Source organism: Cricetulus griseus, chromosome 4, assembly GCF_003668045.3.
Source record: "Cricetulus griseus strain 17A/GY chromosome 4, alternate assembly CriGri-PICRH-1.0, whole genome shotgun sequence".
NCBI classification, from domain to species: domain Eukaryota; kingdom Metazoa; phylum Chordata; class Mammalia; order Rodentia; family Cricetidae; genus Cricetulus; species Cricetulus griseus.
The window spans coordinates 109089698-109110019 of NC_048597.1; the positions used below are offsets into that span (position 1 = coordinate 109089698).

The 20322-nt window shown below is 43.8% G+C and overlaps 1 protein-coding gene across 1 annotated transcript; it reads right to left on the minus strand.

The window, feature by feature from the left end:
- Positions 1 to 1802: 1802 nt before the first annotated feature.
- Positions 1803 to 16073, minus strand: Psph (phosphoserine phosphatase). The gene is made up of 7 exons (XM_027413822.1): positions 15847 to 16073; positions 13040 to 13169; positions 8549 to 8707; positions 7348 to 7482; positions 6150 to 6295; positions 2803 to 2951; positions 1803 to 2232 (listed from the first exon to the last, which is right to left on the minus strand). Exons 3-7 carry the CDS (start codon positions 8686 to 8688, stop codon positions 2125 to 2127), a joined length of 678 nt encoding a protein of 225 aa, XP_027269623.1. The 5' UTR covers positions 8689 to 8707; positions 13040 to 13169; positions 15847 to 16073; the 3' UTR covers positions 1803 to 2124.
- Positions 16074 to 20322: the final 4249 nt, after the last annotated feature.

Sequence of the window (20322 nt, forward strand, 5' to 3'; positions counted from 1 at the left end):
TTTTTGTTGTGTTTGTTTTGCTGTTTATGGTCCTCCTGCTTCAGCCTCTTTTGTTGATTTTTTGAGACAGTATCTTTGTGTAGCCTTGGCTGTCCTGGAACTCATTCTGCAGTCCAGGCTGGCCTCAAACTCAGAACCACCTGCCTCTGCCTCTGAGTTCTGGGTTTACCACCACTGCCCAGCTGGCTTAGCCTGTGGAGTGCTAAAGTTTTCAGGCACCATCCACCCTCAACTGATTTTGAAATTGGACACATTTGAAAGATTTGGCTAAGTTATAAATGTTTCATATAATTTACACTAGTCAGACATTGGGCAGTAGAGGCTAGGGCTAGGGTAAAGGGCTTCCCTAGCATGAGTGAAGCCTTACAGTCCTCAGCACTGAATAACTCAGTCATGATGGTGCATACCTGTGGCCCCAAAACTCAGGAAATGAGTGAGACCCTAACATTACAAATAAAATATCTGGGCAGTGGTGGTACACACCTTTAAGCCCAGCACTCTGGAAGCAGAGGCAGAGACACATTGATCTCTGTGAGTTCAAGGCCAGCCTGGTCTACAGAGCAAATTCCAGAACAGGCTTCAAAAGCTACAGAGGAACCAACCCTGTCTTGAAAAAAAAAAAAAAAAAGAAAGAAAGAAAGAAAGAAAGAAAGAAAGAAAGAAAGGGAGGAAGGAAGGAAAGGAAATGGAAAGCCCTGGGTACTTACCTCAAATGTTCAAATCCTTAGGCTCCATCCCTAGCACCACTCAAACAAACACCATAAAACCAAAAAAAAAAAAAACCTATATGCCTTCCCTACTTAATGATCCAATAGTCGCTACCACATGTGTCTTCGGAACCCATGTCCTCCCAAAGGGACAAAATGTTAAGCAAGGAGCATAAACAATCTCATTTTTTAAATCATTTTCTGAACTTTCTCATTCTTGATAGTGCCTCAAATAAACATGAGTCTTCAAGTCCGTCTTCCCAAGTCACCTGTAGAAAAGAACTTTGTGAGTGCTCTCTCGTGCACCTGTGCTTGTTTGCGCATGCGTGTGTGCATGCATGCAGTTTGGGTGCACACATGCCACAGCACATGTGTAGAGGTTAGAAGACAACTTTCAAGAGAGTGAGTTCCTGCCTCTGGTGAGTTCCTGCCAGGCTTTTTTGCAGCAAACTCTTTTACCCAATGAGCCATTTCTTGAGCCCAAGAACTGTGCTATTATTAGGAAAATGTTCCTCTCCGTGATTTGTAAACCACATGAATTGGATGTAACTTTCAAAAATAAGTGTGTTTTTTATTTCCTTTGTTTTTTTATGTGGCAATGATCCCCTGCCTCTGCCTCCTGAGTGCTGGGATCACAGACAGGAGCTGCCACTTCTGGCCTGGTATCATTTTTTTTTTTTAAACAGTACTTTTATTTAAGCTTCCATTGTTCCTTTTTGGGGGGGGAGAGGGGGTATTTCAAGACAGGGTTTCTTTGTAGCCTGGAACTCTCTCTGTAGACCAGCCTGGCCTGGAACTCACAGGGATCTAACTACCTCTACCTCCCAAGTGTTGGGATTAAAGGTGTGTGTTCCAGGATAGCCTGGGCTACACAGTAGGAAAAAAAAAAAGAAAAAGGAAAAAAGACAATTGAATAGGCCTGTTCGGATATACAAACATTCATTCTTTTTATTTTTTCCAAGACATGGTTTCTCTGTAGCTTTGGAACCCGTCCTAGAAATCTCTCTGTAGACCAGGCTGGCCTCAAACTCACAGAAAACCACCTGTCTCTGCGTTCTGAGTGCTGGGATTAAAGATGAATGCCACCACCACCACCTGGCTACAAACATTTTATTTATTCCAGAGAGAAACCCAATATTCACTAAGGCTACTGAATCCATGTTGCAACAGTAAAAGCTTAATTTACTATGCACCTCGGAAAGCTCCAGGTAAGATATAGGTAGGAACATACACAAAGAATTCAGAATATAAAACTCTCCAGGAAATTAGTAGTCTTATTAATATTGGAGTTACAGTAGAAAAAAAAAAAAAACAAACAAACAAAAAAAAAAAACTAGCTATCTCCTGGGCTCTCCCAGGAGCCTAACTGTGTAACTTCCAGAAATTGGAGTTGTTCTGAGTAAACAAGAAGTTGACATCATTCTTCCAGTTCTCCTAGCAGCTCAACAAAGTCAGTGATGTACCACTTGGCATTGCTCTTTACTTGTTGCCTGATCACATTTCCTCCAAATCCAATGAAAGCATCCTAAGAAGGAAAGCGGGGAGGGGATTAATGTCTTTTAAAATGGCACACCCAGAAACATATATAAACAAATATAAACTACATTTAAGTGAAAGATACCTACACACTTAATGTGCATATATGTGTGTGTGTGTGTGTGTGTGTGTGTGTGTGTGTGTGTATGCATGTATATTTGTCCAGTCTCACTCTTTCTGCCTCCAACTTGCTGATAAGATGTAAGCTCTTGGCTACTGCTCCTGCACCAGGCCTGCCTGCCTGCCACCATGCTCTCTAACATGATGATGATGGATTAACTCTCTGACACTGTAAGCAAGCCCTAATCAAAGGCTTTCTTTTATAAGTTGCCTTAGTCATGGTGCCTCTTCACAGCAATAGAACAGTAACTAAGACACTTATTCATTACATGCTCCTAGGCTGAATGTTTTTTAGTTGCTTTGTGTTCTGATCATGATATTTAGCTTTTCTTGTTTAACTTCTGTTGTTAACTTCATATGGTTTTCAGTCAGACACAGAAAACAAAATTAACGCCTGAAAAAAACCAAAAAACCAAAAACAGCATCCTTGAATACGTACAGCAGGAGGGCAGGCTTCCATGTCTGTAGCTCCATCTCCAATCATGATTATTTTCTTAAAGTGAAACTTTTCCTTTAAAATTCGAATAACTTTTCCTTTCCCACCTGACTCGGCTGTTGGCTGCATCTCATCAAAACCTGCATATTCACCTTAAGAGAACAGTGAGAAAATATTAGGTTGACAGAAACATTTGACTTGGGACAGCTTGTTTATACTGGTGATACACAAATTAAATATCAGTATCCAATCTAAAACATCCCTGGGTATGGGCACACAGCATGGGACCTGATCCATGTTCCTGAGGAGGTGGCTCAGGTGAGTCACCTTGAGTGGAATTAGCTGCATCTTTAAGTTTCGGTGTAGCAATTTTAAGCCTTATTGAGATATCTGAGCAACATAATATAGCAATACATTAATTTAACACATTAATATATTAGCATTACCTAAAGGAAATAACCAACTTTTTTTTTTTTTTCTTAAAAAGAGGATCTCATGTAGAGCAGGCTATCCTTGAACTTACTGTGAATCTTAGAATGACCTTGAATACCTGATTCTCAGGCTTCCATCTCTGGAGCACTGTGATTACAGGTGTGTATGCGCCCTCATGCTGGGTGTGTGCAGAGCTGGGAATGCAACCCAGGGCTTCCTGCACGTTAGGCAAGTGCCCTCCCAACTGAATCCCATCCCCAGCTCTGAATTTATTTCTATTATTACAAAGACCAACACACTCATTAGTGGCCATGGAACTGATTTGGTGTGTTTGAGGCTGGGTGTCACTTTGTAGCTCAGTCTTGTATAGAACTTGAAACAACACTCCTGCCTCAGCCTCCCAAGTGCTAAGAGTGAGTCCCCAGGCCTGGTTGACTCATTTGTCTTTTGTTTCATTTGTTGGCTTAGTTTGTTTTGTTTTTATTTTTAAAGATGGAGCCTAAGTAGCCAAAAATCACCTCTAATTCCTAATCCCCTGCCTCAGGTTTCCAAATGCTGGGATTATATAAGGCATTCCCTGATAGGGGAGTTCCTGCAGAATTCTGCAGCTAGTTTGATTCTGGAGTGTTAGCACCTGACTTTGATCTGCCTTTAGTGTCCCATACCTTCTGTCTGAGTATGTAAATCTTTTTCGTTTTTTTCAAGACAGGGTTTCTCTGTGTAGCTTTGGAGTCTGTCCTGGAACTATCTCTGTAGACCATGTTGGTCTCGAACTCACAAAGATCTGCCTGTCTCTGTCTCCTGAGTGCTGGTATTAAAGGCCTGTGCCACCACCATCCAGATGAAGTATGTAAATCTTATAGGAGGGTTTCCTAACTGTTCAAAGCCTATGCAAAGCTTGGTTACAGGAGGACTTAGCAAACTGAGATGTCCTGTGGCTAGGAACTGCTTTGGCATTTGTCCCTTCAGAAGTTTCTAATAAGAGGTTTTGATACGTATATGGAACTTGACTTGCTAAAGGGTGTAAAATTGCATAACAATAAAAGAGCCCTTGGCTAAGCTACAGGAGTCAGTTCACCAGAGGTTAGCTACCCTGTGAGTTAGCCACAGAATGCTAGAATTCATCCTAGAGTGTCTCTGTTTCTTCTTTCAACAGGACTGGACTCGTGTGAACCCAACACCCGACACAATTCCCTTCCCCAGCTTCACACTTTTTCCCCAAGACAGGGCTTCTCTGTGTAGCCCTGGTTGTCCTGGAACTCAGTCTGTATACCAGGCTGGTCTAACTCAAAGATTCACCTGCCTCTGCCTCTGGGGATGAAAGGTGTGCACCACCACAGCCCAGCTAACTTCATATGTTTCTAAATCATGGGGACATCCATGCTATGGCACCTGTGTGGAAGTCAACGGACAACTTTGTGGAGTTGGTTCTCTCCTTCCATCTTTATGTGTGTTCCAGGAATTGAATTCAAGTCTGGCTTCTTTGGCAAGCACCTTCACCTGCTGAGCCATCTCGATGGCCCTCACTTGGTTTTAAGTCTACCAGTTACCCTATGACAGAACTAAAGAGCTTTTTTTAAATTTTTTTTGAAACTGGGTTTCATAAAGCCCAGGCTATCCTAGAATTTACTGTGTATCCTAAGATGACCCTGAACTCCTGATCTTCCTACTTCCACCCGGAAGTATAGGTGGGAACCAACCTGCCTAGTTTAAGTTCTAGCCCAGTGCTTTAGGCAGGCTGGGCAAACCCTTACCAAAGGACCCCACCCCAGCTCAAGAGCACTCTTTGTTGTTTATTTTGGTTTTTCATTATTTATTTATTATGATTTATTGGGGGGGTGTATATGTGGTGCAGGTGTGTGGAATCCAGACTGTTGTGAGCTGCCAACCAGTACTTTGCTGGGAACAAACTCAGGTCCTCCAAATGACAGACCGTACTTAACCGATGAGCCATCTCTCATTCTGTTTTTAGAGACAAGGTGTTGTTCTTAGCCCAGCTGGACTCGAAATACTCCGGCCTCAGCACCTCAGGAGCCCAGAATTAACTGGAGCCCTCTTGAGACTATGTAAATGTAGCTGTGACCCCAGGTATCCCAAGGGCAATGGTAAGGTAACTCATTAACCAAACTCCTTCTCGGGTCTAAATTGCTCCAGATAGAATAAAACAAATAACCAGCTCTGAACTGTAACATCACAAAATAAGGCAGCAGACTAGCACTTTAGTTTATATGTTGATGGATAGCAATATGGATGTGCAAAATTAAGCCAGGACAGACAACAACCTCAGCCTGTTTTGCAGAGCAAAGAACACCAAAGTGCAGAGGCTGTCAGTCAAAAGAGCCATTCATATGGGGCTGGAGAGATGGTTCAGCAGTTCAGGGTGCAAATTGCTCTTGCAGAGGACCTGAGTTCAATTCAAAGTACCTGAGACAGATGTCTCACAACAGCCTGTAACTCCAGCTGCAGAAGAGCTTCAGCCACCGGGGGCACTTGTATGTGACACGCACACATATATAATTTTTTTTAAGATTTATTTATTTTTATTTATGGATGTGGGTGTTTGCTTGCATGCTTGTTTATGCACCACATAAGCACCTGGTGCTCTCGAGGCCAGAAGAGGGAGTTGGATACCCTGGAACTGAAGTACATAGCTGTAGGTTGTCCAATGTGGATGCTAGGAATCGGAACCCAGTCCTTTAGAAGAGTGCCTAGTGCTCTTAACCCCTAAACCACCTCTCCAGCCTCCCATAAAATGTTTTTAAAAGAGTAATTCTTGTAACTGTTAACCCCAGAGCCACCACTCTTTAAGTTACATTCCAACAGACACTATCTAGAATATTTAAATAAGAGAACAAATAAGAAACGGAATATACTACCACTAAAATCTTACCATTAGCCAGGTGGTTTAAAAATCTTACCATTAAAGTAGAATTTCAGCCTATTGGCAAATACGTTGGTCGTTGGGATATTGAGCTTAGCAGCCACATGCTCCACAATACTCCTAAAGCCACCAGATATAAGGAACACCTGAACATTTCGCTCCTGTAGGCGACTTACAAGCTCCCTACAAAAATAAACAGAGGATACAAACACATTGATTAACACAAAAAGGAAACACGAAAAAGATGCTTTTTTATTTCCTCTTGGATCCAGTGCTAGAAGTCCATCTGTAAGGATAGTGCCTGTGGGATTAACATTATATGTTTTTCCTTTTTGTTTTTTGATGGGGTGTCAGTGGTGCTGGTGAGGTATTGTTCATGGGGCGGGGGGTAAATAAAGTAACTTTATTGAACTTCTACCAGTCACAGTGGCCATTCTGAAGCCATGAACCTTTCTACTTAGGATTTTCACTTTCACTATCAATTACATTTTTATCCATGTATCCACTTTCATTGTGAGATTGTTGCTGTTGTTGTCTTTTTCATTGTTCTTTGTTTATTTGTTGTTTTTAAGACAAACTCTTGCTTTGGAGTCAGACTGGCTTTGAACTCACAACAGCAATCCTGCCTGAGCCACCTCTGTACTTGCATATCAGATGTGAACCAACACTGGGCTTGGTTTTTTTTTGTTTGTCTTGCTGACTTATTTTGAGATAAGATCTCATGTATCTTCGGATTATTTTGAATTTATGATCATCTGCCTACCTCCCATGTGCTAGGATTTCAAGCGTGTGCTACACAGACTCCCAGCTTGTGTGTGTGTGTGTGTGTGTGTGTGTGTGTGTGTGTATTCTGAGACAAGGTCTCACTATGTAGCCCAGGTTGGTCTTGAACTCAGGACCCTCCTGTCTCGGCTTCCTGAGTACTAGAATTACAAATGTGCACCACCACTCCCAGCATCGTATGTGCTTTTGCAGATGTACTTAGAAATTAAAGGGCGGAGCTTTTCTGCTTCGGGAAACCACCGCACTAATGCTAAGATAAGGAACCCCTAGAGAAGCCTGCTGAAAAAATGAGGACAGACATGAGCGAGACCAGAGAGTAAGATAAGAACAGATATAAGGGCCAAGAGAGCCATGCAGACGGGAGCCCCACAATAACAGATACTCTCCAGAGAGTGTCACAAATTCCCAAGCTGATAGGAAGACACTGTGCCAACGGCCAAGGCTGTGCTTACCTTATGCCGGGGGTCAGGTGTGGGGGGTGCTCCGCTAGAAGCCTTTGCACCTGCTCCCTGGAGGGCTGGATCAGTGCCAGGCGTTCAGTGAGCGCATCTCTGAAAGGCAATGCCCCTCCCATGGCTCTCCGAGTCCTAGGAGGAAGACCCAATAATCAGGCCGGCTGGTGTAGCTGTCTTTAAAGTCAACATGCCTTCCTATGCCAGGACTTCATGATAAACATCAGGAAGAAGGTAGTACCACGAGCTCAATTCTACTACAGGCATGCTGCCGACTACATACAAGGGTCTGCTTGGGAATCACACTGAGATTCTGATACCATGTACTGTGCATCCACAAATGAGTTAGAAACCCGAACATCCCACACACAGGCACCTTGCTTGCAAACCATAATCTAGGAAGAAACCAAAGGCCGAAAACTCCTGTATCAATTGCAGCTGAGCGAGTGACAGCCATAGCTCAGGAAGATGCCCCTGCTGCAGAGTGGGGAGGGCAAAGGGAAGGGTCGGAAGGGTCAGAAGGTTCTGGCCTGGGACCTCTCTCCATTGAAGCAGGAGGGCTGTACTTTCAACCATGACAGGAGCCACTGAATGTTTAGAGCCCCAGGCTATCTTTTTGGATTAATCATTTTCCCAGCCTGCCTAAGAATGTGTCACATCTGCAGAGACAACCATGTTTTGCTGCCTTTGTTTTTGCTGCAATATTTGCAGATGGATAAATGAAGACAGCACTCTACTACATTCAGTTTCAGGCAACGGGAGGAAATACCTAGTGCTCTGTCTTAGCGCTAGGCCAAAAACAAAACCTAGGAACTGAGACCCTAACATAGCCTTTGTTTTTGTTTGGTTCGGTTTTTTGAGACAGGGTTTCTCAGTGTAACAGCCCTGGCTCTTCTGGAACTCCCTTTGTAAACAAGGCTATCTTCAAACTCATAGATATCCACTGCCTCTACCTCATGCTGGGATTAAAGGTGTGTGCTATCACACCCAGTTGGTCGTTCTTTTTGGTGGTGGCCTTTAACCCCAGCACTTGGGAGGTAGAGGCGGGCAGATCTCTGTGAGTTCAGGGCCAGCCTGGTCTACAGAGCAAGTTCCAGGACAGGCTGCAAAGCTATGGAGAAACTCTATCTCGAAAAATCAACAACAAAAAAACATGGTGACTTCTTTAGCATGCCATAAAGGGAATATAGACAGTTCATACATTTCAGACACAGCAGCCTCCACACCACAGAATTTGGCCAGCTCATCAATTCCTTCTTCTTGGATGACTGTGCTATCGACATCAAAGCACACTGCATCGGCTGAACAGAGGAGTTCCCTCAGCTCTGAGTGGGAGACCATCCTGGGAAGAACTTTCCTCCTAGAACAGAAAAAGGGAAATGTGCTTAAAGATGTCAGATATAATCACAAGGGGCTAAGGATCGGGCTCAGCAGTAGAGTGTTGGGCCAGCATTCTTGAAGCCCTGAGTTTTACACACACACCCCACACGACCTAAATCAGGTGTAGTGGTGTATGCCTGGGATCCCAGCCCTAGGAAGTGGAGGCAGGAGGATCAAGAGTTTAAGACTGGGCTGAAGAGATGGCTCAGTGGTTAAGAGTGCTGGTTGCTCTTTCAAAGGACCCAAATTCAGTTCCCAGCACCCTCATCAAGCAGCTCACAGCTACCTGTAACTCCAGCTCAGACCTCTCTGGCACATGCAAGAGCGCGAGCACTCTCTCTCTCTCTCTCTCTCTCTCTCTCTCTCTCTCTCTCTCTCACACACACACACACACACACACACTTAAATAAAAATAGCAATAATAATTTTTTTAAAAGACAGAGTTGCTGGGTGGTGGTGATATTCCTTTAATCCCAGCACTTGGGAGACAGAGGCAGATGGATCTCTGTGAGTTCCAGGATAGCCAGGGCTACATAGAGAAACCCTGTCTCAAAAAGCCAAAAGGTAGAAAGAGAGAGAGAGAGAGAGAGAGAGAGAGAGAGAGAGAGAGAGTTTAAGATCATCCTTAGCAGGCTAGAGAGATGGCTCAGAGGTTAAGAGCACTGGGTACTGAGTTCAATTCCCAGCACCCACATAGTGGCTCATAACCATCTAGAATGAGATCTAGTGTCCTCTTCTGGACATCAGGGATACATCCAGGCAGAACACTGTATTCATAATAAATAAATAAAAATTAAAAAAAATCATCCTTAGCTACATAGCAAGTTTGAGGCCAGTCTGGGTGACATAAGACCCTAGCTCAATAGGTACAGACGCCTGCTGCCAAACCTCAATCCCCGAAGCCACATGGTGGAAGCGAAGAGAGGAATCATGAAAAGTTGTCCTCTGACCTCTGAGCTCTGGGCTCACACTGTGCTGCACATGTATCCCCCACTCACACATAACCACGAGTTTGTTTGGTTTTTTTCTGGGATGTTCATGCAGTGTTATAATGGCCAAAACTTGGAAACAACTGAAATATCCTTCAGTTGATGGATGAAAGATAAATAATTTTCAGGCAGCAAGACAGTATCATTCCCCAGCTAAAGAGATGGACTTTCAAGCCAAGAGAAAGGGGAATGCTCATCAGGAAAGGCTCCAAACTGTGTGCTTGTAACCATGACACTGTGGATGAGGCAGAGCTATGAACAAAACAAAAAGGTCAGTTTCGATCAAGTGTTATGGGTGAGGGATGAAGTGAAGAGGTCTGGGGGGCGGAATTTAAATATTTATTTTTATTAAGTGTGTATGTGTGTGTATCTTTTGAACAACACATTTTTTTTTCAAGAAAAGAAAGCAAGCTTATCCCATAAATACATCATGTGATTCACCTGAGTTGGGCAATGAGGCACAGGTTGAGGGGAAAGCTAGCCAGGAAGGCAAATTATGTAAGAGCTGAAATGAGATCATGGCTGAGAATAACTGATAGTCACCCAGAGCCCCAGAACTAGCAAAAAGGCAAATTCAGGTCAGACACCTGGAATGGAACCTGACAGGAAACAAAGAATGTCCTTAAGAGGCTTCATGGATTTCAGAGATGCTGGGCACAGGGGTGCACTTTGTGCTTGCAATTTCAGCACTAGGGAGGGGAGGGGAGGAGCATCAGGGATTAAAGGTCATCCTTGGCTATATAGTGAGTTTGAGTAATAAGGTCAAGGCAAGCCTGGGCTAGAGATCCTATCTCTACATAAACATATACGTGGGTACCGGTGGTGATGCACACCAGTGTTCCCAGAGCTAAGGAGGCTGAGCAGGAGGATCATGAGCGCAAAGCTAGGCTGGTGCTACATAGTGAGACTAGTCTAAAAAAGAAAAACCCTTGGCTATAGGGGAAAACTAAGTTCAGTTGTTTCAAAGTAAATTGTGTACATTAGACTTTCAGAGAGAAAGAAAAATCACTTCGGGGGGAAACAGACTCTGGAACCTTCACATCTGGCTTTTAGGGGAAGGGAAGCCCACAGATGAGGAGTGGAAAGAGTGCTGGAGGAAAGGTCTGTGTTCAAACACAGGCCCAGGCCCACCCACTGCCTTCAGTGGTGCAGACCTGGGGCTCCAGCTTGGCAGTGGATCCGCCCAACTTTATTCTTTAAAAATTGTGCTGCAAGCCCTTCTTCACCAGAGCACCAAGTGAAAACAGAAGTTTTTCTTCGTGGCTGGATTTAGGAGGCCACCAGAGGTAAGAGGAAAAATATCCTTGCTCAAACAGATTGAAGTTTTTCCATCTAGTATCTTGCAAGAGGCACCTAAGATCATGTTAGCTTTCTCACCATTTGTTATGATATACCTCTTACCTTCTAAACTGTGTTTTAAAAAAACAGATAAAAGCGGGTGTTCTGGGACTGTCTAAATTCCCAGCACGTGGAGGGTGAAATCATAAGGATTAGGAGTTCAGAGCCAATGGGGCTGCAAGAAACCCTGTCTCAAAATAAAGGACAGTTAAGGTCAGCACAGGAAGCTGGAGAGATGGCTCAGGGGTTAAGAGCACTTGCTACTCTTACAGAGGAACCAGGTCCAGTTCTTGGCACCCGCATGGCAGCTCCACAGCTGCCTGGAACTCCAGTCCCAGAAAATCCAGTGCTTTCTTCTGGCCTCTGCATGCACTAGTATATTATGTGGTACACATACATAAAATAAAAATAAATACATTTTTAAAGTGGCCACAGAGGTTAAGCACATTGGAGAGAATCAAATTTACTAGACTCTGGTAGAGGGTAAACCATACTAAGAGCAAAACTATTCAGGACCCCGGGACAGTGCAAAATAGATTCTGGGAAGCTTCTCAATCCAAGTCAAATCAAAGACCTTCTCTGGAGTAGGGGAAAGATTATAGGCTAGCATATTTTTCTTTTCTTTCTTCTTTTTTATTTTTCTTGTTGTTGTTTTGTTGCAGAAGGGTATTCCAGGTAGCCCAGGCTGGTATAGAACTCCCCATGTAGCCTAGGCTATGGCAAACACAAGACCTTCATGCCTTAGCTAAAGTGCTAAGATTACAGGCATATGGCACTACACCTGGCCACTTACATTTTATATTAAAGAAAATTATTCTGGGTGAATGCAATGGCTCAGCATAGGTAAGTATTGGAGTCTGCTGCCAAGCCTGGCAACCTAAGTTCTGTCCCCAGAACTCACATAGTAGAGAAAGAGAACTAACTCTTGAGTATTGTGCTCTGATTTCACGTGTGCCAGGGCACCTATGAACAAATCAACATACACAATAAACAAACTAGAAAGTAAGTAAATAACTGTAAAAGAAATAGATAAATAAAAATGTTTAAAAAGGAAAAAAAACAGGCTGGGCATTGGTGTCGCACGCCTTCAATCCCAGCACTTGGGAGGCAGAGGCAGGCGGCTCTCCATGAGTTCAAGGCCAGTCTGGTCTACAGAGGGAGCTCCAGGACAACCTTCAAAACAATACAGATACACCCTGTCTCAAAAAAAAAAAAAGGAAAAAAAGCTAGCTATTCAAGCTAGGTATGATAATGTGTATGTCATGACGCAGGAAGCTGTGGCAGGAGGGTTACTGTGCGTTACAGACCAATCTGGGATACAAAATGAGTTCTTGCCACAAAAAAAAAAAAAAAAACATTTTTAGGGGGCTAGACAGATGGTTCACCAGTTAAGAGCACTGGCTGCTTTTCCAGGGAACTTGATTTTGCTCCCAGCACCTGTATGATAGCATAACCAACTATACCTCCAATTCCAGAAGATCTGATACCCTCTTCTGACCTCCTCAGGTACTAAGCATGCAAGTGGTACACAGATATGCATCTGGTAAGAAACACCCATACACATATAACAAAAATTTAATTTAGTTTAAAAAAAAAAAAGAAATAGATAAACATCTTGTAACCCGAAGTGGCATGTATATATCATGTTATGGTAAGCAATGCTTCTTTTTCTTTTTCTTCTTCTCTTCCTCCTTCTTTATAAAGACAGGTTCTCCTATATCCTACCTGGCCTGGCATCACACATGCTATGTAGCCAAGGCTAACCTTGAACTCCTGATGCTCCCATCTCCACCTCCAGAGTGCTGAGATGCCAGGCACAAACACTATACCCACTTCATCTGGTGGAACCCAGGGCTTTGAGTATGATAAGCATGGGCTCTACCCACTAAGCCACATCCTCAAACCAGCAGACACTACTTTTCCTCCAGGAGGTTAGCTCATAGGCAAACCTAACAACCCAATGCATGCAGATGTCCAGTACTCACGATTCTCCAGAGCTGGGTTCCTGATGACAGTGTTTTTCTCTTCCCCTCACTTTGTTGGTTAAAAATACACCGTAACCTCAGGTTTGAGATTTTTTTTTTTTTAAGAAATATCTGTGGATTTTACAAGAGCCTAAAAAACAAACAAAAAAAAAATGAGAAATGAACAGCCAGGATCAGACTCATGGCAAAGAAGGAGGTTGAGAGGCTGGGGATTGTGGCTCAGTTGGTAAAGTCCTTGCCTGGCATGCAGCAAGTCCAGGGTTCCACCCTCTGCAGTGCAAAAACCAGAATTGATGGCTTACACCTGTAACCCCAGCACTCAAAGGGCAGAATCAGCCCAAGGGATCAGAAGTTCAAGGTTATTTTAGGCTACACAGGGAATTAGAGGTTCAAGAAGTGGGGGCGGGGGTGGGGGTGGGGGGACGACTCTAAGTGACCTCCTAGTATGATTGTTCTAACAATGGTTCAAACCCAAAGTTTCCTAAAACTGCTTCCCCTGGGAGATGCTGGAGCAGAGAAGAGAAGTAGCTACAGCCTTGTCCGTGGCTTCCACTCTGCCACTTCCAGGAAGTTACCACACCTGATGAACAGAATACAAACAGGACCTGCTGGAAGAACAATATGCAAATACGGAATGAAGAGACTTGAGCATGGGCTAAACCCAATAGTCCCATCTGTCTTCAAAATAAGGTGTGTGTGTGTGTGTGTGTGTGTGTGTGTGTGTGTGTTCCCTCGTGCCTGTAATTTCAACAATTGAGGGGCTAAGGAAGTCTGAGGCAGGAGCATCACTTGGGAGTTTTAATCCTGTCTCAAACACACACACACACACACACACACACACACAGACACACACAATTTGAATGTAAGTGTAGCAGAAGAAGGTGCTAAATCTCAGAAGAAAAAGGAGATAAACAGGAACAGTTAAGAACTAGAGCCAAAAGTCTGGCCTGGTGGTGCTGGCATCCTAGTACCTGGGAAGCTAAGGCAGGAAGATCACTGTACATTCACATCAGCCTGGGTTACATAAATAATTTTCAATTTTCAGGCCAGCCTGGGCTATAGACACTTTGTCTCAAAAAAAAAAAAAAAGGAAGAAAGAAAGAAAAAGAAAAAAATGGACTACACCCTTGTATTGTTTGTAATCTAACAAATAAAGCTTGCTTGAAGATCAGAGTACAGAGCTAAGTCACTAGTTAACCACACATCTAGTTAAGAGCTAAGCCACAGGCGGGTTATGGTGGTGCACGCCTTTAATCCCAGCACTCAGGAGGCGGAGGCAGGCGGATCTCTGTGAGTTCGAGGCCAGCCTGGTCTATCAAGTGAGTTCCAGGATAGGCTCCAAAGCAATACAGACAAACCCTGACTAAAAAAAAAAAAAAAAAAAGAGCTAAGCCACTAGTCAGCCATAGAGGACAGGCAGTGGTAGCCACACATTTAATCCCAGCACTCCGGAGACAGAAGCATATGGATCTCTGTGAGTTCAAGGCCACCCTGGGCTACATGAGAGTAAATCAGTCTAAAAGAGAAACAAAGCTCACACCTTTAATCCCAGCACTAGAGAGACTATTTGCAGGACTAGTGCAGTCTCAGAGATCGGGCTGAGATTTTTATTGGAGAGCATTGCAATCTAGGCAGTCTGAGGAGTAGTACAGTCTAGAGACACAATCTGAGGGTACAACTGCCCTTTTGGTCTGAGCATTGGTAGAGGTGAGTAGTGGCTGGCTCCTTTGCTTCTCTAGTTTTCAGCTTTAACCCCAGTATTTGTCTCTGGGTTTTTATTATTTGTGCTAAACACCCTTCAAAAAGGAAGCTATGTAAATAAACTTGTAAAAAGAATAAGTAAAGTTTTTGTGAAGATAAAAGTACCCAGGACATGGCCCAGCGGGAACTCTCATACACTCCTGGGGCTGGGGGTGGAGGGGACAAAGTTCTTGTAGGTTAAAGATAGATTTACAAGGCCCAGCAGTTCCACTCTTAGAGATGCATACAAGAAAAAGAAAGGTCGGTGATGGGAGAGAAACATGTTCATGGTTTATTTGTGGGTGATTGCCCAAATGCCAACAGATAAGTTTTAAGCACTTGGGAAATGGAAGCATAAGTATCAGGAGTTCAAGGCCAGCCTGTGCTAACACACATATACACATACACACAAGAGTAAATATAATAATCAAGATTCTTATATAATTATAATCAGCTGAAAATATAATCAGCATTGGAGAGATTCCTCAATGGTTAAGAGTATTTGCTGTTCCTGCAGAGAACAGGAGTTTGGTTTCCAGCACTTCCATGGGTCACAGGGGTAGGTCCATAACCTTCTGTAACTCCAGCTCCTAGGGTTCTGACACCTTTGGCCTCTGAAGGTACACACATACACACACACACACACACACACACACACACACACACACACACACACACACACACACACCTTAAAGAAAGCGAGCAAATTTAATGAATGATTTAACACCCAAATAAAAGCTATTCCTTTATAATGGAATTTCAAATTCTATTTCTAATGGAAATGATGGCAAAGTCAAGACACTTCAGGTCCCAGTTTGGAGAATTTTCCTATCTTCTACAGGTGATTCTCCTGTGCCAGATTGCATCATTCATTCATGCTGTTTGTCTTGGAGAATGAAAAAAGTGAAGCTATCTAAAATAAGAACTAACTAATTGAAAGCCTTGGAGTCCCAGGAGATAATTACCTATCCAGCAAAGAATCAGAGAGGCCATAGCTGTGGGAAAGCGAGGACCGATGCATCAGAAAACTGAGCACGGGGCAAGCCAGGCGCGAGCGGGGTACTCACCGCGGTTGCTGGGCCGCGCTGGTCTTCACGGTTCCTGTGCCTGTAACTTTCCGGTAGCAGCAGGGTCTGGAGCTGCTGTGACGTGTGAGCGTTGCGTCCTAAGGGAAGTGAACCGTGCAGGAGATCACAGCCCTCACCCAAGTCTCATCTGGGATCTGCTGATGAGACCAGCGGCTTCAGAACAGCTTTGCATGTGCGTTCCCAACTGGAGACCGCAGATCTCAGCTCTGCAAAACCGGGTTGGAAGGCCTCCTTGATCCAGCCCCCAGGGGAGGGGCTTCCCGGTCCCGCCCCCCACCCCTTCCCTTCCTAGGAGCCACGGTGATGTCTCTGTGACCTCTAGTTGGCTCGAAAGTGCTCCCCGACTTTCAAAAGCCGTGCCCCAATGCATGCTCCCTGCACGCGAGAGAAGCGAGGGCCCTCTGTACTGATTTCGCAATGCACGAAGCCCCTTTGTGAGCCCTTTCTGAAACCCCGGTTTCCTACGCTGTCCCTGCAGGAAGTCAGGTGCCAGGAGAATTACAAAATCTACAGAGTTGCTGGCAAAGTAACTCAGTTGGCAGAGTGTTTCCCTGGTGTTCAAGAATTGGGTTCCATCCCTAGCGCCACATAAACCGCACAGTGGCATATGCCTGAAATTCCAGGACTCAAGAGCTGGAGACAGGAGGATCAGCAGTTCAAAGTCATCCTGACTACATAATGAACTTGAAACAAGCCTGAACCACAGGAGAGTCCTTGTCTAAAAATAAAAATACTTTGTTCACATTTATAGTGAAAAATAAAAAAAAAGTCACAAATCTTTGTTGGGCTGGACAAAGGCCCAAAAGTTATTAGTACTATTGCTGCTATTGGAGAAGATCAAGGTTTAGGTCCCAGCACCTCCATCAGGTGACTCACAACCTCATCTCCAGTTCCAGGAGATCCAATGCCTGCTGGCCTCTGAGGGCACCAGCATGCATGCAGGCACATACATAAAAATAATTTTTATTTAAATTATTTATTTATTTAATATGTATGGGTGTTTCCTCTGCATGTAAGTCTGGCACTTCGTGCATGCGTAGTACCTGCTTAGACTAGAAAGGGGCATCTGATCTTCTGGAGCTGGAATTACAGGAGGTTGTGAGCCTCCATGTGGATGCTGGGAATCAAACCCAGGTCCTCTGCCAGAGCAGCCCCTGCTCTAAACCAATGAGCCATCTCTCCAGCTCTATATTTTTTTAACCTTTGCAATTTTCCCACTCATGTGTATACTTGTGTGATGTGCATGCCTGCTTTCTTGTGTGTGGTGGCTGCTTGCATGTGTCCACGGAGACCCAAGTTTGGTAGCAAGTGTCTTCCTCAGTTGCTTTCTATCTTACTAATTAAGGTAGGATCTCTCCACTGAACTTGGAGCTGATACATAAAGCTATTCTGCCTGGGGCTGGAGAGATGGTTCAATGGGATGGCTCAATGGTTAAGATCACTGGCTGCTCTTCCAGAGGTCCTGAGTTCAATTCCCAACACCCACATGGAGCTCACAACCATCTATAATAGGATCTGATGCCCTCTTCTGGACATCAGGGATACATGCAGAGCACGCATACATAAACTATAAATTAAAAACAATACAAAAAAAACATATTCTACCTAGCTAGCTTACTTTGAGGATCACATTTCTGCCTTCCTAGTGCTGGAATTTCAAACAGGCCTCCATTCCCACCCCACATTCATGTGAATTACAAGTATCTAAACTCCCAATCTTGGGCTTGCATGGCAAGTACTTTGGCCACTGAGCCAACTTCTTAGCCCATATACCTGTTTGTTTTATGTCCATTTGGTTGGTTCGGGGGGTTTGTTTCTTGGATTGTGTGTGTGTGTGTGTGTGTGTGTGTGTGTGTGTGTGTGTGTGTCTGTGTGTGTATCTGTGTGTCTGTGTGTCTGTGTGCATGTGCATGAGTGCATGTGTGTACTTGGAATTGTGAACCTAGGACTTTACACATACTAGTCAAATGTTCTACTAGTGAGCATTCTAGCCCTACCTAGCCCTCTTTTTAATTCATAATTTGAAAATGAGTCTAAGTTGCCTATTCTGGCCTTCAACTCACTCTATAGCCCTGTCAGTCCTTGAACTTGGGATCCTTGTACCTCTGTCTCTTGAAGGGCTGGAATGGCAGGCCAGAATCACCAGGGCCAGCATGCACCTGCTTTGTTTTGTCCCACCTGCCCCCTTACAGATGTCACTTGTCGAGCCACTATTTCAGCATAACCAGTAAAGAATGTTGTTCCCAAGTTTTCACAATGCAGGGAGCAAGCTGCAATTAGGCAATGAAGTCCAACCTAAGACAACATGAAGCCTCTAGTGCTGCCCATCGGCTTCGCCCAGCAGAGAGGATGCCAAGGCTAAGGCAGGCCTCTAGCCACAACAACCATGCCCTTAGCTGGAGAAGCTCCCAAAGTACACAATTCAGGAAGGTGTAATCTTTAATCCCAAAACTCAGAAGGAAGCCAGAGGCAAGTGAATCTCTGTGAGATCAAGGCCAGCCAAGTCTACATAGTGAGTTCCAGGCCAACCTACAGCTATGTAGTGAGACCCTGTCTCAAAATAAACAAAGAAAAAATTGCCGGGCGTTGGTGGCACATGCCTTTAATTCCAGCACTCGGGAGGCAGAGGCAGGCAGATCTCTGTGAGTTCGAGACCAGCCTGCTCTACAAGAGCTAGTTCCAAGACAGCCTCCAAAGCCACAGAGAAACCCCATCTCGAACAACAACAACAAAAAAAAAAGATAAGAAAAGAAAAGAAAAAATTATACAATTCAGTCCAGTACAAAAGTCCCCATATTCTTTGTTCAGACATGACTTTGAAGTTCACTATTCCCAGAATTCATTAATTGAAAAATGGCTGTAAAAGTGGGACAAACTTAGTTTCCCTGTCTCCACCTAGATGGGATTCTTCTAAGTGACATTTATTTAATTATTGTGGAGGGGGGCAGGTTCCACAGCATTCCCGTGGATCTCAAAGGACAACATTATGGAATCAGTTTTCTCCCTCCACTATGGGTGTCCTGGGATCAAATTCATGTCATTGGATTTAGTGGCAAATTCCTTTACCAGTGGAACCATCTAGCCAGCCTCAGAGATGGTTTTGATGAGACTGAGTGCTTGCCTAAGTAATTCCCAAGACCAGATGAAAAAAACAGGTGAATTAAGAGTTTTGAATAGCCCGGTGTTGGTGGCACACGCCTTTAATCCCAGCACTCGGGAAGCAGCGGCAGGCGGATCTCTGAGTTCGAGGCCAGCCTGGTCTCTAGAGAGAGTGCCAGGATAGGCTCCAAAGCTACACAGAGAAACCCTGTCTCAAAAAACCAAAATAAGTAAAAATAAAAAAAGAATATTATATTAAGTTTTGCCGGAGTGCAGCCTTTAATTTTCCAACTCAATCCAACATCTATCTTTCCCTTTCTCTACCTAACTTTAGAATCACCCTCTGCATCATTTTACCAACAGTTACAATGGAACTGCAAGCTCACCAAGTGGGTTGGTTATACAAGTAAATATGAGTTTTCCATTTGCCATTCACCATATACATGACTTTTGTGATGATTTTCAAATCTACACAATAAAAAATAATCTACCTAATAAAAAGATTATATCAGCATAATTACTTCAGCCAGAATAGCTGAAGTTTGGGAATAGCTAAATGTCAGTCAGATGAGTGGTTAGCTCTATCTTTCTTTTCTTAAATTTTCTGTGCTGAGATACATATAGGGCCTTTGCAACTGCTAAGCCAGTGCTCAACCACTGAGCTTCACTCCTCATAGTTCATCTTTGTTTTTGTTTTCCTTTGAGACAGAGCTTCTCTGTGTAGCCCTGGCTGTCCCAGAACACAATCTATAGACCTGGCTGGCCTCAAACTCATATAGATCTGCCTTCCTTTGCCTCTCAAGCCCTGGGATTAAAAGCATGCACCATCACCATACTGGTCTTTTTTCTTTTTCCAAACAGGGTCTCACTATGTAGCCATGACTGACCAGGAACTTGCTATGTAGATCAGGTTTGTCTTGAACTCACATTGATCCACAAGCCTGCCTGCCTAGTGCTGGAATTAGATGTGTACTACTATGCCTGGCTTTGTTTCATTCTTGCAATAACTATTAGACAGATGTTGAGGAGAATCAGAGTTTCTTATTTCAATCAAAATGGCAAAACCTCCAGTATAGACCAGCATAATATATCCAATGGTGTTATGAATTGTCATCTGTGTGGAGAAGTGATTCCTATTGATATACATGTTTATAAAGTCAGGTAAAAGCTTAAAAATTGAGCACATATATATACCTAAGTGCTCAGACATACAGGCAGGAAAAACATACATACACATAACATTGTTTTTAAAAAAAAAAAGTTAAAGGGGGTCTGGAGATATGGTTCAGTGGTTAAGACCACAGGCTGTTCTTCCAAAGAACCCGGGTCCAATTCCCAGTACCCACATGGCAGCTT